Raw genomic sequence first — 15,292 nt, 5'->3', positions numbered from 1 at the left:
TCAGCGTTAGTGAAGCCACAGCTGGAGTACTGCGTCCAGTTTTGGGTCCCCCACTTCAGGAGGGATGTGGATAATCTTGAGAGATTTCAAAGGAGAGCCACCTGTATGATCAAAGGCCAAGAGAGCAAGCCTTACGAGGAGAGGCTGTTGCACATGGGACTCTAGCCTGGTGAAGAGAAGGCTCAGGGGGGACTTCTTACTTGCAGCATGAGCCTATAAGTATATAAGGGGGGTGCATCAGGATCTGGGAGAGCACTTGTTCACCAGGGCTCCCCAAGGGATAACTGGATCCAACAGCCACAAACTTCTAGAAGGCTGATTTAGACTCAGTATAAGGAGCAAGCACCTACCCTGGATTCATTCAAAAGGCGTTTGGATTCTTATCTTGCTGGGATCATTTGATCCCTGCAGACTTCCTGCCTCTGGCAGGGGGGGCTGGACTCAATCTCATAAGGTCCCTTCCAGCCCCTAATGTCTATAAAGTCTATGAAAGAAAAGCTGATGGTAGTGCTAGAGGGTGCAGGATGCCCAGAGGCCGCTCTTCCAGCCGGCCCTTCCAAACCGCCTATCCCCTCAGGCAACCGAGCTCCCTGTGCATGCCTCCAACACAGGTGGCCATTAGAAACTAAGAGCAGGGGCAACCCCCCATCCCACTCCCATCCCCAAGTGAAGCTCCAATGGCTTTTAGGGGCTGCCAGGCACAGGAGAGCTGTAAGAGGATGGTGTCAGTTGCTGTGACATATGGGAGAAGGTGCTGGTATGTGGGGAGATGAGAAGCAGGGAAATAGTGGCTGTAGAGTTGAGTGTGGGCATGAGAACTGCTGGTTGATGGGCAAGGGACATGGATAGTTGGCCAAGGATGTGCAACTTGCTCTTTTGCTCCACCCTTTGGGTCAGCATTGCCACATGCCCCCTGCCTAGTGCATGTGAATGTCCATGCATGCTCCTCTCCGCCTGGGCCAACCTTGGTGGGGCTAAGGGGTGTGTGTGAATCTCTGGGAGAGTGGGGAAGGCTGTGGGAGGCATCAACAGGAATAATTTATGATGCCTTTAAGGATGGATGGCTCCATGTTTGACTGCTGGTCACATATGAAAGTGAGGTGGTAGAGCATCAGACCCTGGAAACAGATTTATGTTATTCTTTGAGACTGACTTTATCTCTACAAAGATTAAAAAAGACCATGCAACTTCATCTGAAGAAAGAGAACCCATTGGTATCAGTTCTTGTTTGACTGACATTGCCTAGAGTGGCACCAAGAGAAAAAATATATTCAGGCTCACAACATCAGATGGTGATTGCGTATTTCAGGCGAAAATGCAAACAACATGTTGGCATGGATTAGGGTTGTACACAATGACAGCAATTTAGATCATGAGAATACTGGTGTCACTTGTAGCAGCCTAATTAGTAAGAGAATTAAATAATACAGCATAAAGATTAATCATTCCACCAGCAGAACAGACCTATCTGCAAAGACACCTTGCAGAGCCTGAGTCTTAGAAAAGCTCTTCTTGGCAGGAAACCCAAGCAAAGTCCATATTTTCCCAAGAGTCTGAACAGAAGTGCTTCGCTGGAGTATAATTTTATATATCAAGTATAATTGTATAACATAATATGCATTTTATAATGGGTATAATTTTTTTTTTTTGTCCTCAAGGAAGAACATGACTTCATAGCTGAATAGGTAATACAACAATAAGTACAAAACAGCAGCTAATACAGACAGTGATATTGAATATTAATCTTTATTACCATATGCTACCTGAAGTAACTTTTCCCTTACACATATTGGACCATGTAGTCGTACTGTACCCTTTCTAATATTTTGTATACTGTAACATAGGTCAAAGTTCTCTGGTTTGTTGAAAATTAAAGATCCTGTCTGAAAAAGTTTGAATCGTTGGAATCTGGCCAGAATAGGCAGTTGCTCAAAATACTTAAATCTTAAACAATTGTCTTCTTTTAAAGATGTTACCTAACAGAGCCAAGCATGTAGTTAGTGCAAAAATTGGAGTCTGTTTAGATAAAAATCACTTGACTTCCTGTTGCTTTCTTTTGACAGGTCTACCTGCTGATTAGCTAAGCAATGAATAATACTTGTGCTGCTATACAGAAAAAGGGAACACTTTTGTCCTATTGTTTCCAGGAGGACTCGAGTTCAAAATGCTTCCTTTTTGTGTCTTGTTTTGCTATATTTTTCTGTGGATTGAATAATTGATGTCATTTTCAAAAAGGAGAAACATTGCTCTGTTTTCTTAACAAACACATAGTATATATAGTATGCAATAAAAACAGGTTTTCCAAATAATACTAATAAAGTGGTGGTTTTATACAAAAGCTTACATAGTGGAAACCCATAAATAATCAGCATTGAATTGATAGTGCAAATGATAAATATTCTAAAAGTCAGTTGTACACAATGGGTGGAGTTTGCTCAGTTATCTGAATGGAAGCACAGTTTGGTTTTTTTGTGTTTAACCTGTTGGAGGAAAGTTTTCTTCTTTGTCTGCTGAGCAAGCTTTTGAAACCTGATGTGTTAAACTAATACACAGTGTCTCTAAAATATAGATTCCAAATTTAAAATGGTGTCCCAGGTTCAGTGATCTCATGCTCAGACCTTCCATTATGTCTGGGAAATGTGGCTTTTTTTCCTCAGAGGAGCTGTATCTGGAAATCTCACCTCTGAGGAGCATCCCAGGAGTTTGGACTGTTATATAATCCATTGCGTCCAGTAGCCCTTGTATAAAGGGTCAAATGTGCACAAGTGCCATTCAGCTCCTCCTTACCTGCCCATGGCAATAGTTGGATCAATCTCAATTTCCTAAGCATGGTATTCTCTCTACTGTAGCAGTTCTTAACCTCATTGGACATGAGGCACTGCTCTTGAGGCTCTAGGGGCCCCTTGAACAATACCAGCTCTCAGTTTTCACTAGTTTTTATTACAGAAAAATGATAGAACAGTTCCACTACTGTAAAGAACTCTGGAAGACCACAACAGGCAGTTCTAGCTTTTAATGCTAGGAGCTCTTGTTTGAAATGCCTGGGTTTTTCTTGTGAATCATTTTTGTGCACTTAACAGTGCCAACACTGAGTGGTGCCCCACAACATCCTTGAAAGGATCCTGAGGCCCCCAGGATGCCAGGGCACCCAGACTAAGAATCATTGTTCTACTGTTAAATAATTGTTGGGGTAGCTGGTACAATAATTTTTTGTTAAATTTGATAGCGATCCAGTATTTATTTATTTTTAACATAAGTACATCACTTTTAATAGCTAGCTGCCTCAATAATGGGGCAACAATAGGGTCAACATCTGATTTTTTTTTTTTTTTTTTTTGATTTTTTTTTTTTTTTAAAAACCTGCCTGTCATGTTATGAGGGCATTTCCCCAAATGATCAAGTAGTGTTGTTTTTGTCTGTAGGCAGGCATATGACCTGCCCATATGTGATATTTTTAAAAACGTTTTTCAAAATGTGCTCAGAGTGTACTTCAAGCTTTTTCTAATGGAGACATTAATAAGAGGAGTGTCAGACTTGGAAGGTCTTTGAAGAAAAGGGATTTCTGCTCCATCTCCGCTATGAATCCTCCAGCTGTATGGTATATCTTTCAAGGGTCTCAGTAGGTGAGACAGCTCATTCTACACTTAAGCTGTAGATTTCCCTGGCATGTATGAACTAGTTCTGCTACCAAAAGCAGTATGGTAGCATGGAGCTTTCTGCAGAGCTAATTTGTCTCGCTCAAAAGTGAAGTAAAATAGCCCAGACAGAGCTCCATGGTATTTCTGCTAAACTGCTTCTGGTACCCAAGCCAGCTCTACCCATGAGTTCTTACATATTTCTACGATACGTGGCATCCTTAATATGAAACAATTGCAATCTCATTGCCGCCATGGAACAAAGCAGTTTCAAGTATAAGCTATAGTTGTTTGCTTCTCATGCTTGGTTGCAGTGTGGGGTGGTAGGTAACCACCAGGGGTTGCACAGCCACAGGAGGGTTTCTTTTTGTATTGTAGCAGGTTACTGTGGGGTATTTGGATAGCTCTTTCAAATGTATAGTGTGTTTCTCTACTGGAGTATCCTTGTTGCATAAAGAAGGGTTTTAGGCTGGGCAGGTGAGCATCATGAATGTTCTCCTCAGAGCAGATGTGGTGGTATCTGAGGGCCTGGCTGTAGAATACAGCTTTTGTGGTGTTCTTGGCATCAGAGCTGGCCTTAAGGAAAATGGCACCCTCGGTGAACTTGTAATTTGGCACTCTCCCCTGCCCTGCAAAGTCAGTGTGCTGCTGCAGGCAGAAGCGGGGGGGACAGGGGCAGGTGTGTGGGGTGCAGTCTGGCAGGGAGGCAGAGCAGCATGGCGTGCCAGGTGGGTGGCCAGGTATTGCTGTTGCAGGGTGAGCAAGGCAGGCCGATTGGAGCAGGCACCACCCTGATGATCACATGCATCCAGCCTGGCTCCTGCTGAACAGCAGCTGGAGGTGAGGGGGTGGGCTGGGCACTACCTCTTCAGCCTGGGATGAGGATCAGCTGGGGTGGGAAGAGTGCCGCTGTGAGCTTGAGCTGCTCGTGTGCATGTGTGTTTGGCATCCCCTGACAGCAGCACCGTAGGCGGTCACCCGCCCCTAAGGCTAGCTCTGCTTGGTATTATTGTTGGTCTTGTAGATGTAAGTATGGTGGTTTGCGAGGTGTGTGTTTGTTTGGTTTTTCTATAGCCTTGCCTCTTCCATAATTCCTGGACCATCACAACTACATCATCACTGTACCAAAGATCCTTAAGGCTGCTTTAAGTACTTGGATGTATATCCAAGTGTTGTAAAATACTTCTGTAAAATTGTACTGAAGGGCTAAGGAATTCCTTTGAAAGTATAATCATATTTCTGCCAGCAATTTTGGATTTTAACATAGATTTCAAGTGTTATTGAGGAATAACAAAATTAACTGTCTCATGGAATTTGTGTGGAAAATCAAGGGCAACCCAAGATTAATGGAGAAAAGCAAGTATTGCATTTAACTGTAGGACTATAAATAACTCATTTTAGCATTTTTTGCTAATAAACTTAACATCTATCCCAAGTAAAATGACAGAATACTGGAGGTGAGAGAGCAATATGCTGCTTAAAATTATAAATGAAGATTTAGTCTGAAACTTGTTTTTCTTTTATAGGATTAAGAAATTGCTGAAGAAAGTGTACTAAATGTGATATAAATATCACATCTTGCTCACTTCTTATTAGATACACCTGAATTATCAAAACAATGGCTAATACTCTCTACTAAGTGCATGAGCAAGGGTACAGACATGCCATGTTACATGCCCCTATATGCTGTGTAGGGAAAATGCAAGAGATGTTTCCAGTTGGACAACATTGTACCTTCTTAGAAAGAGGAAAAAAGCAGATGCGCTAAGGCTTCAGGTTCTACAATCAGGGAGTGAATGTGCTGTAATTCTGTGACTAAGAAATGTGATGTGTAAGCCTTAGATACCTTAAGCCTTAATGTATGAAACAAGGGTAGACAAGAAATGTTTAAAATATTTAGGCTATTTTCTCCATATTAAAATGTATAGTACCTCTCTTAAAGTAATTCTTGTTGCAAGGAGTCTTGTCCCTGACTTGTGGAAATTAATGACAAGATGCTCCTCTCCTGATAGGAGTTTGGGTGTAGGAAGCAAAAGTCTGTATACTTCTCCTCCTCCCCCTCCTTCCCACTCAACTTCTCCTGGGAACCAGGACTGGAGCCTGGGAAAAGGCTCTTCTGCTTCATGAGAATTTTCCTGCCTGCTTCCCTTTGCCCTACCCCGTTTTCCCAGAATCATTCTGGAGTGAAAATTTTCTGCCCCTAGAAATGAAAGTGTGTACCATGTCCAAACCTCATAGGTTCTATTCTAGTGTTTTGGGGCCCCCTTGTGGTGGGGAACTCTTAATCATAAATGGTTGTAGTGAGAGACTTCTGGATTGGCGGCATCTGTCTTCCAATTTGAAATACTTCAGAGGACCTCTAGTGTGCCACTTCCTTGGGGAATGAGGTAAGCAGCGTTTGTTTTGTTTTGTTTTGTTTGATAGGAAGTATAGTATTGGGGTGGGCTGATGAGTTTCCTTTTTTTGTGCCTGGGCTTGTTAGTTATTTGATTAGTTTGGAAGACGTCTCAGCTAAAAATGGATTATCTGGCTGCATAAATTGGGGGGGGGGGTGTTCTTCTGCACTTGTATTCAAGAGATTTCCCTTGGGATGAATATTTTGTCTGATGAAACAGGCTTTCAAATGTTCCAGTCCTGTCCCTGGGCTTGCACTTGCATGGAGGTACTGAAGAAATGACCATCTTTTGTCCTAGTATACTACAGCTAGCTGCTTGTACTTCAATCTAAGAAGCATTATTAAGGTCATGGTTCAGAATGTAAATGAACCAATGCAGGACTCAAGCAGTAAGATGCTGATGTGGCAAACAGTCCAAGCACAACAAAGAACTTTTAGTTTCTGATGAACCCTTGGGGACTGTGCACTGCTGGAGGCAAGGTTTTGTTCTGACCTTCTGCAGACAGGCACACCAGATGAGATGTGCTAGTCTTCTGCTCTGCCCTGTTACATACAGCTTGTCACTGCCACAACTGGAACTAACAGACCATGTTCCCAGCACAGGCAGAAAAATGAATGGGCTTAATCCTTCCTCTAGAAGTTGTCTTTCCCGAGATGAACTGAGACACTAGTGAGGCAAAACTACCACCACTGCTGCCGCTGCTGTTTCTAGTCCATTTTTTGTCTACTAGATCTCAGTCATTCTAAATTCACCTGCCAGAAAAATGCTTTGGATGGTTGTCAGCATCATCGCTCCTCCCAGGACCCTGCTCTGTACCAGCCATAGCAAAATGAAGGAACAACAAGTGAAGCTGCCCACACAGGGTAAGGCCAGCACCCCCTCCCCCCACTGTTTCACCATTGGTCAGGCTCAGTGGTTTGAATGATGCTGTTGGAGCCACAGTATTGATGGAGTCAATGAAGTTCAGAGGCACAGAATATCCCAAAGAGCAGATTACTAAACTCTTTCCAGGACTTATCAACACTGAACAAGAAAGCCACAGCTTATGCCACTGGCCCCGGTCCCCAGATGTAAAGGGTCTGCTATAATTTAAGTCTCACATCAGGTCCTTGAAAAATGAAATAGACCCTTGCAAGGAAAGGGAAGTAAAATCCGTGCGGGCATCGTAACTAGAACCATAATGCGGCAGCTACCGAACGGGGGCAAGGCCCGCACAGGCCATCTCCTTGGATCTCCTGAACATATTTTAACAAACTCCCTCCTCCCCTTGCGCTGGCAGGACCGTGACCGACTCCGTGTTTCGATGCTCAGCCGCTTGTGCCTGCAGCCGGGCAGGAGGCCGGTTCCTCACGCGGGTAAGAGGCTGGACAAACGCGTGGTCAGGATGGTCTAGACAGGGGTCGCTTGGGCCTGGGCTCGAGACCTCCTGAGCTCCGTTCCCGCCCGCCTCGTCTGTACTTCCAGGAGCAGCTGCGGCCCCCGCGCGCCAGCAGAGTCCGCCCGTGTGGCCTCCCCGGGGGAGAGGGGGGCTGCCCCGGCGACGAGCCCTAGAACCAGGCCAGGAGCGCGGAGGTGGAGCCCCAGACCCATCCCGGCGGCTCCGGACTCATCGGGTTAAGCAGCAGCTGGCGCACCACGTCCGCAACTTCGCTTCCGACTCGTTCGCCCAATGGCGAGGTACTTCCGGCGCCGACCATAGAGACGTGCCTGTCTGGGCACAGCGGTGGCTCGCGCTGCTCTTCGCAGGCGGGTTTCTGGGGCTGTACGGCACGGGCGTCGCGCAGCGTCCGGGACAGTCGCTGCTTGTGCTTGTGACGGATCGGGCGGGCAGGAGGAGCACCGAGCACCGAGGCGGGTTTCTTAGTTGCTGGCGGGGGCAGTGCCCAGACCGGGGCCTCCCACATTCACTTCTGGGGGGTGGGGTCTCGGCTACACGCCCACTTTATGGAAACGGAAGACGCTTCCCGAGCTTACTCCTGCGGCTCTCCGGCTGAGGGCAAGCGAGACTCGGGGCCCCCGTGTCCGGGCTCGGGCCTACGCGTGGGACGCCGGCCAAAGCATTTGGAAGCACCTGAAGCCCCGGACGGGGTTGGGGGCGCTTGCCAGTAGCAGGGCCACGTGTGGCTCTTGAATGACTCACGGATTTGGGATCGATTTAGATGATTTGGCACAAAAATTTTTCCTTAAAAAAAAAAAAATATCACGGATCGGTTGTGCCATAAATGTAGCCCTGCCGCTCCTGTGAAAGAGCCGTCACCCAGTTCACTGGCCAGGCATGAGGTAAACTTTAAACTGGCCACAAGTGTCAAGTAATTATGCAGTGCACTGGTGAAGTGGGCAATAAATGTAGACCAACTGCACATTTATCACGAGCTAAAAATGACTCTCCAGTTGTAAAAAGAAAAGAAAAACCAATTGGCTGTAAAGTTAGGGCTTGAAAACATGTCACAACTCTAGTGCTGGTTTCTATGCAGTTTTAATTTGAATGTGTAGCAGGGCCCTCAGGCCCCCACTGTGTTACATGTATTATACAATTACCAGGTGAATTGTGCAATTTGTTGAGACCAGCTACATGCAAAGTAACTATCAAGCCATAAAAATGTCCATCCAGCTATAAAGTTAGAGCTGCAAAACATGGAATAATTTTTTATAGCTGTTTCCATCTAACTTTTTAATTTGAATGTCTGCTTAAACTTTAATTTGGGATCTTTGCCCCCACAGCTGCGAGCCCTGCCAGTTGAGGAGGTTCCCAGCCACAGGAGTTTTTACTCGCCAGTGCAAAGGGAGCCCAAGACTGTGATCCTGGCCTCCCCCCTGCACTGGCAGTAATGTGTGATGAGAGCTAATTTGCAGTTTCACAAACACGTGTGGCATGGTAGAAAGCATAATTGTATGGATCGCACCTTTACCTGCACATTTAGAGGGGCCCTAAAGCACCTACCACCAGAGGCCGGCCACCTGCCACCAGTGCTGCCTGCAAGGAACTTGATCAGATCCAGTGCTGCACCCTTGCAATGACTGTATTGTCAACCCTACCTTAGGTGATGGAAGAGACCTCTAATGAGTGCAAGAATGGAGACTCAGGGCTCATTATGTTGCATCTGTTTGTGGGCTAGGATGGGTGGGGCACTGGTTGAAACCTTTGTAGGCTTAAGAGAGGGCTTCCAGCTTGAGCTGCTCCCTGCAAAGCTCTCCCCACTGACTGCTGAAAATGAGTTCTGTAGTTGAGGTCTGCCCTTGCTGAGTAGAGAGTTTGCTGCTTGTTTTTCCATGGGTTTTGCTCTCATTTCCTTGATGTCTGGGCTTATCTATTTCTGTGCTGTCCCGCCTCTGGAGTTGCCAGCCCCTGAGTCACTTCCCTTTTTCAGCTCTTTCTTTTCTCTTTATTCTCTCTACATAAAGTGTTTTACAAGCTGCACTGTGTGTCTGAGGCATGACTCATCTGCACCTGGCTTGCAGCTTAAAGGTACATGAGATGCTAACTGCTATAGCCATGGTCCAACCAGGTTTGCTGACAATGTAGTCCAGGTTTTGTTAAACTCTGAGTGGTTCCAAGGAAGAAGCCAGGATCTAGGACACTACACTATGCCTGTTATTTCTATCTCAGACTCCTCTCCTTATGGCTGACCCAGTTTTGCTATGGGCATGACAAGTTCCCCTTTTATAGCTGGATTAAGACTAGGACACCTGTCTGGCAGCACCTGGTGGAAGCAGCTTTCCCCCAGCCTGATCTGCCTCTGGCTGTACTTGCTATGTTATAGAGAAGGCAAGAGCAGTGGCCAAGCCCAAGTTAGTGACAGCATGTTCTTCGCGCTGTATAAGAATCCTCCCAGGAATCGCAGCCAGAGCTACTACAGTCATGCTGAGCTGCTCACTCGGGTGTTTTGACTGCTGTTGCTGCACTTATTAATGAGAACCAGAATCGGGGGCAGGCTGATCCATGGGGAACAGCACTGGCACACATTTTGGGTCAGCTCACCTGTTCCTGTGGACTCAGTGCTAGGTCAGGTCTGTTATTAGTCTGAGACTATGGCATCTCCCTCTGGAGCAGGTCAGAAATGCAGAGCACCACAAAGCCCCGCTGTATTACCACCAGCATAATTTCAATGGACTGTTGATTTTCTCCATGTTGTAGGTGGTTAAAGGGACTGAGCTGCTTGTCAAGCACAACTCTGGCCTAGGAACTGGGTAAGACCTGTGCTTCAGGGTCTGAAATGTGAGCTCATCTCCTAGGGAGGTTTGCCTTTGTAGGCTGAGTGCACTTCACCCCTGCCACACTTGCCTCTTCCTCTAGCTCCTTCCAAGGCCAAACAACTCATGTCCCCCATCTCGTGGGCACCCGTGACTCTCTTCCAATAACACACGCACCCTGATTGCTTGTTTGACAGGAGTGTTATTTCTCTGTAGGCTGCTGTTAAATGTTTGTCTAGAGGGGCCAAGGGAGGCTGAGATCCAGCGGAGAGGCCTTGCAGGGACTGAGTGCAGCTGCAACCAGGGTGTGCTTAGCAGCTTAGGTGGGTGAAGCAGGAGTGTTAGTAGCAAAGCCTGAAGAGTTAATTTCTGGACCCTACAATATCCCTCTTCTTCTGGGCCCCTCTCTTGCCCCCTTGGCTGAACCAGCAGGGGGAGGGTGAACTCGTCTCCACTCCTTGAAGGCAGCAGCTTAGGATGGGGACGCTGCTTGGGGTTTACAAGAGTCAAACAGCCAGCAGCCTTTCTTTCATGCTGGCAGGTCCATGCAGTGGCCGGGCGAAGAGAGAGCAGGGAGCTTGATGCTAACTTCTGGCCACCTGCTGTTTAGGGCTGTCCTCCTGCAGGTCCTCCTCATCTGACTGCACTACAGGAGTCTCTGCCCCTTCCTCACTGGTGTCCAGGCTGTTCAGGTCTGTGGAGGCGGAGGATGTGGATGAGATCCGTGATTTGATCTCAGTTGTGTCGGGCACTTGCAGGGTGATCTCGTCAGGGCATTGGCTGGGATCTGTCAAGCAGGGAGAATCAAAATAAGGAAATACAACTGGCAGGTCTGGACCCTGATGGACTCTGTGCCTGGCCCCATCATCTTCCCCAGCCCTGCCAATGCCAGTTAGTGGAGGGTCCTGGGTTTGTGCACTGCACTATTTCAGGGATGGGAGTGCAAGGCTCTTAGGAGTCTGGGCATGAAAGAAGATGAGGCAACAGCCAAGAATTTTTCCTGCCAGGAGAACCGGAGCTTGCAGGGGTAGGGGGGAATCTGAAGATCACTGGGTTTTCTGTGACAGAGAGGTGCCAGCTCTCTCCAGACCAATGTCAGCTAATGACCCTGGAGCGCCATTTCACTCCTCAGCAGAAGCTAGCTAGCTCCCGTTCCCAAATCCCAGCCTGGCTGCAGGGCATGGGCCTCACATTCCTTCTCTGATTTTTTTTTTTGGCAGTGAAGCCTTCCTTATTTAGTTGGTGGAAGCTGGCCTGGAGCTGTTATGTGTGAGGTCTTTTACTGGAGCTTGGCAGAAGCTACTGGTAAAGGGCTTGACTCATTCCCTGTGTGAATCATTGCAGCAAGCGGGGAAGGAGTCCTGGTCTCCCTCCTCATGCAATGACCCAGCACCACTGTGAAGTGAACTCAACACAGGATGTCTGGGGTCAACCTGGTCATCTGCATCCTGAAAGGTTGCAGATGACACCAAGCTGGGGGGAGTAGGGCTCTTGATACATTGGAGGGTAAGGATGATTGCTTGTTTGAGAAGCTGATTTGCTTCTTTATTTCTCTATAGGATTCAGAGTGACCTAGACAAATTGGAGGATTGGAATCCAAAAGGAATCTCATGAGGTTCAACAAAGACAAGTGCAAAGTCCTGCAACAGTCCCTAAGAAGTGCAAGAACAATCCCATGCACCAGGACAGGCTGGGGGCTGACTGGCTGAGCAGCAGCTCTGCAGAAAAGGACCTGGGGGTTACAGTGGACAGTAAGCTGAACATGAGCCAGCACTGTGTCCTTGTCACGGGGAAAGCCAATGGCATACTGGGCTGCATTGGTAGCAGTGTTGCCAGAACATGAAGGGAAGTGATTCTTCCCCTCTGTTCAGCACTAGTCATGCCACATCTCGAGTATTGTATTCAGTTTTGGGCCCCCCACTACAGAAAGGATGTTGACAAATTGGAGGGAGTCCAGTGGACATCAACAAAAATAGTGAGGGGGCTGCGGCACGTGACTTCTGAAGAAAGACTGAAGGAACTGGGCTTATTTAGTTTAGAGAAGAAGAGACAGAGAGGGGACTTAATAGCAGCCTTCAGTACCTGAAGGAGGGTCCAAAAGAAGATGGAGCTGGACTGTTCTCAGTGGTGGCAGCTGGCAGAACATGGAGCCAATGGTCTCAAGTTGCAGCAAGGGAAGTTTAAGTTACATATTAGGAAGAATTTTCTCACTAGGGGGGTAGTAAAACACTGGAACAGGTTACCCAGAGAGATGGTGGAGGCTCCATCCTCAGAGGCAGGGCCATCCCTAGGGAGAGGTGAATTAGGGCGACCACCCTGGGTCCTGCGGATTTGGGTGGAGCGGCCGTAGCGATTCTGCACTTCTGCAGGCTTCCCGTCTGGCCTTTCAGCACGCAGCACCTGCCCCCCGCTGTCGAATCCCCCGTCGGCTTCCTTGTGTCTGGGGGCAGGGCCCCGCACAGGCCGATTTTCCCCGTGCCCTGCTTGAGTTGTCTCTGCTTGGAGGTTCTCAAAACCCGGCTAAACAAAACTTTGGCTGGGATGATCTATTTGGGATGGACTAGATGACCTCCTGAGGTCCCTTCCAACCCTAACTTTCTATGATTCTATCTCCCTTGTAATTCTCCACTCCCAGGAGTGGAGGCTGTAGTGTACACAGGACACAGGTATTTATACAATAGCATTGTTCCCTATGATCCATGGTATAAGATTTGAGGTAAATAAAACTTTGCCCTTCTGTACTGCAGCCTCTGTAGGCCACAATGGTGCTGGCTCTGGTAGAGAGCAGTACCGGTAAGGAGCAGTGCCAAGAGGGAACTTTCCGACCCTACAGGCCAAAGCTGCAGGCAGTTTCTTTGCTATTTCTCTTTGGATCTGGAAAATCACAGGAGAGATTGAATAGGCCTAGAGAGCTGAGCTGTTGCAGTCAAGAGACAGCTAGCAGGTGAGGGAGCATATATCCTCAGACTGTACCTACCTGGCAGGGGACTGGCAATGTTGTTGTCCTCTGCCCCACAGCTGAGAAATACATCCACAGCGTCTTGGTCAGAAAGGTCTGTCAAGTCCACCTGCTCCAGCATGTCCACGTTCACTTCCATGGAGGAAATGCTGCCTAGGGGAGCTGCAGAGACAGACCAGAAAGCCAGGGGAATACAGGGTGGGGATCATTCCTTAAACCAGGAAAACAGTCTCAGGCCAGCCTGGTGCCAGCAACAGGAGAAGACAGTGCCAGAGAAAACACTGTAGTATGCCTTGGTTTCATGCCTGCTAGAACCAGGACAGTCCTGGGGCATGGTTGGCTGGTCGAGGGAGCGGGGAAAGAGCCCTGAGGATGACAAGCTGTTGGTGTTGAAAACTTAGCTCTGTTTTACAGGTAAGAGGCATGGGGAGGAATTCTGCTTCTGTTTCTGTGGTACCCAGGCATCCAACTCTGTACTGTTCACAAGATATGTAAGCTGACAACCCTGCGTGTGGCATGCTGGTATCTGATCCCTCTCTGTGTGTGACGTGTTGCCTAGCTTCCTGTCCCTCCAGGTTGTTGTGCAAGGACCACTGTTCTTTCCATGCAGCACTATGTGGCATCAATATAATCATGTAATTCTCAAATAATAAACTGACATGCATAGCTCTGAACAGGATTTTTTGTAATGTCCTTTCATGCGCACCCCTCCCCGCCATCACTGCCCAGCACAGACACCTTCCTCCCCAGCACTGGCCAGCACTTACGTCTCCTGTGCTCTATTTGCAGGTGGGACATGGGGAAGAAGAAATCCACCTCATGCTGGAAAACCTCCTCAAAGAACTTCTGCCTGTCACGCAGTTTGAGCTGCTGCTGCTGCTGCACCTGGTCCGAGTCCAGTCCATGCTGCCCGTGCTCCATGTTGGCTGGAGAAGAATGAGATGGGAGGTCAGGCCCAAGCCAGCAGTAAGATGGGGCACGAGGTACCTTTCACAGCCAACAGGAGGCTGCCTCCTTCCTGCACTGTCAGTGGTCTAACTCCATTTTACCTGTGGGGGGTGTATGCTGATTTGCTAACTGTGGGGCTGTCCAGGCCAGGAGTTTCTGACTCTGACTCCAGCCTGGAGTCAACAACTGCAGCAAAAGCCTGCTAATTTGGACATATGTATCCCCTTCTTCCTCCTAGTCTCCAGGCACTCTATAACCTATAAATAACTCCTCTCCCTTGTCGGAGAAGGTTAGTATTGTTAGACCCATTTTCTAGAGAAGGGAACTAAGACAGGCAGCATGAAAGTACCTTGCCTAAGATTAGACTGTCAAGAAAGAACTGTGGTCTTGTAACATGCAAGTCTCTCTTAGCCAGTAGTAGTAGAGGAAGGTGACGTTCAGCACCCTGCCCCATGCTGCAGGGAGTCTCTGGGGTGTGTGACACAGCAGACACAGCTCTGGACTTTCCCACTTTGTTACCCAGGGCAGAATTACTGAGCGAATTGTCTCTGTGCATTACCATGCAGGAAGGGGAACTGACATTTGAATCTTACTGAGCTGAGAAATGTGACAGGAATAACATGACATTAACTGCCACTAGCCCTGCCTGCCAACAGATACCCTCCCTACCCCAGTTCATGAGCACAGCCCCATCCTCGTGGAGGACCTCCTTCATTCCCACGCAGACAGTCTAGATCCTGCCAGTACAAACATTTGCATTCTTTTAATTCTTCTCATGGCTCAGCTCTTCCCCCAACGGTGACAGGGAGCCCTTGTGGGTAGAGGCCAGAGCTCTGCTTAGAACCAGAAGGCTGAGGGCCAATTCTTCCTGCTCATGGCAGGGGCCTGACTCAAGATCCCTGCCCCACAGCAGCAAGCTAAGGACCAAAACCCCCAGACAGCAAAAACCTTGCAGCCCATCCAACTTATTCCAGCAGCTGCCTGGATGCTGCCAGACTGGAGTCTCACCTCCACCAGTCCAGACGTCCTCCCCGCTGTTCTCGTCGGGCCAGCACAGAAAAAAATGTGATGATTGAATTGGACTGTACAGTAACCGTGGAAACTAAACAAACGTCCCTGTCCTAGCACTGACCAAACCCTACTGCTGTGCTAGAGGGTGTGTG

General features: G+C 47.9%; 1 protein-coding gene across 2 annotated transcripts in view; it reads right to left on the bottom strand.

The window, feature by feature from the left end:
- Positions 1 to 8,432: 8,432 nt before the first annotated feature.
- Positions 8,433 to 15,292, bottom strand: part of DBNDD2 (dysbindin domain containing 2) — an 11,444-nt gene continuing 4,584 nt past the window's right edge. Inside the window, exons 2-4 of one of the 2 annotated variants that reach the window (XM_019539664.1) lie at positions 13,949 to 14,107; positions 13,200 to 13,343; positions 8,433 to 11,009 (exon numbers count right to left, since the gene is read on the bottom strand). In XM_019539664.1, the coding sequence (XP_019395209.1) occupies positions 10,807 to 11,009; positions 13,200 to 13,343; positions 13,949 to 14,102 (501 nt within the window). In that variant the 5' untranslated portion in view covers positions 14,103 to 14,107 and the 3' untranslated portion in view covers positions 8,433 to 10,806. Of the gene's footprint in view, positions 11,010 to 13,199; positions 13,344 to 13,948; positions 14,147 to 15,292 lie in introns of both variants that reach the window. The other variant, XM_019539662.1, reaches the window with a different exon arrangement.

The sequence above is a fragment of the Crocodylus porosus genome, unplaced genomic scaffold, assembly GCF_001723895.1.
Source record: "Crocodylus porosus isolate Cpor-Errol unplaced genomic scaffold, CroPor_comp1, whole genome shotgun sequence".
Lineage (NCBI taxonomy): Eukaryota > Metazoa > Chordata > Crocodylia > Crocodylidae > Crocodylus > Crocodylus porosus.
The sequence above is the reverse complement of the archived record's forward strand: the minus strand, read 5'-3'. Positions and strand labels throughout refer to the sequence as shown.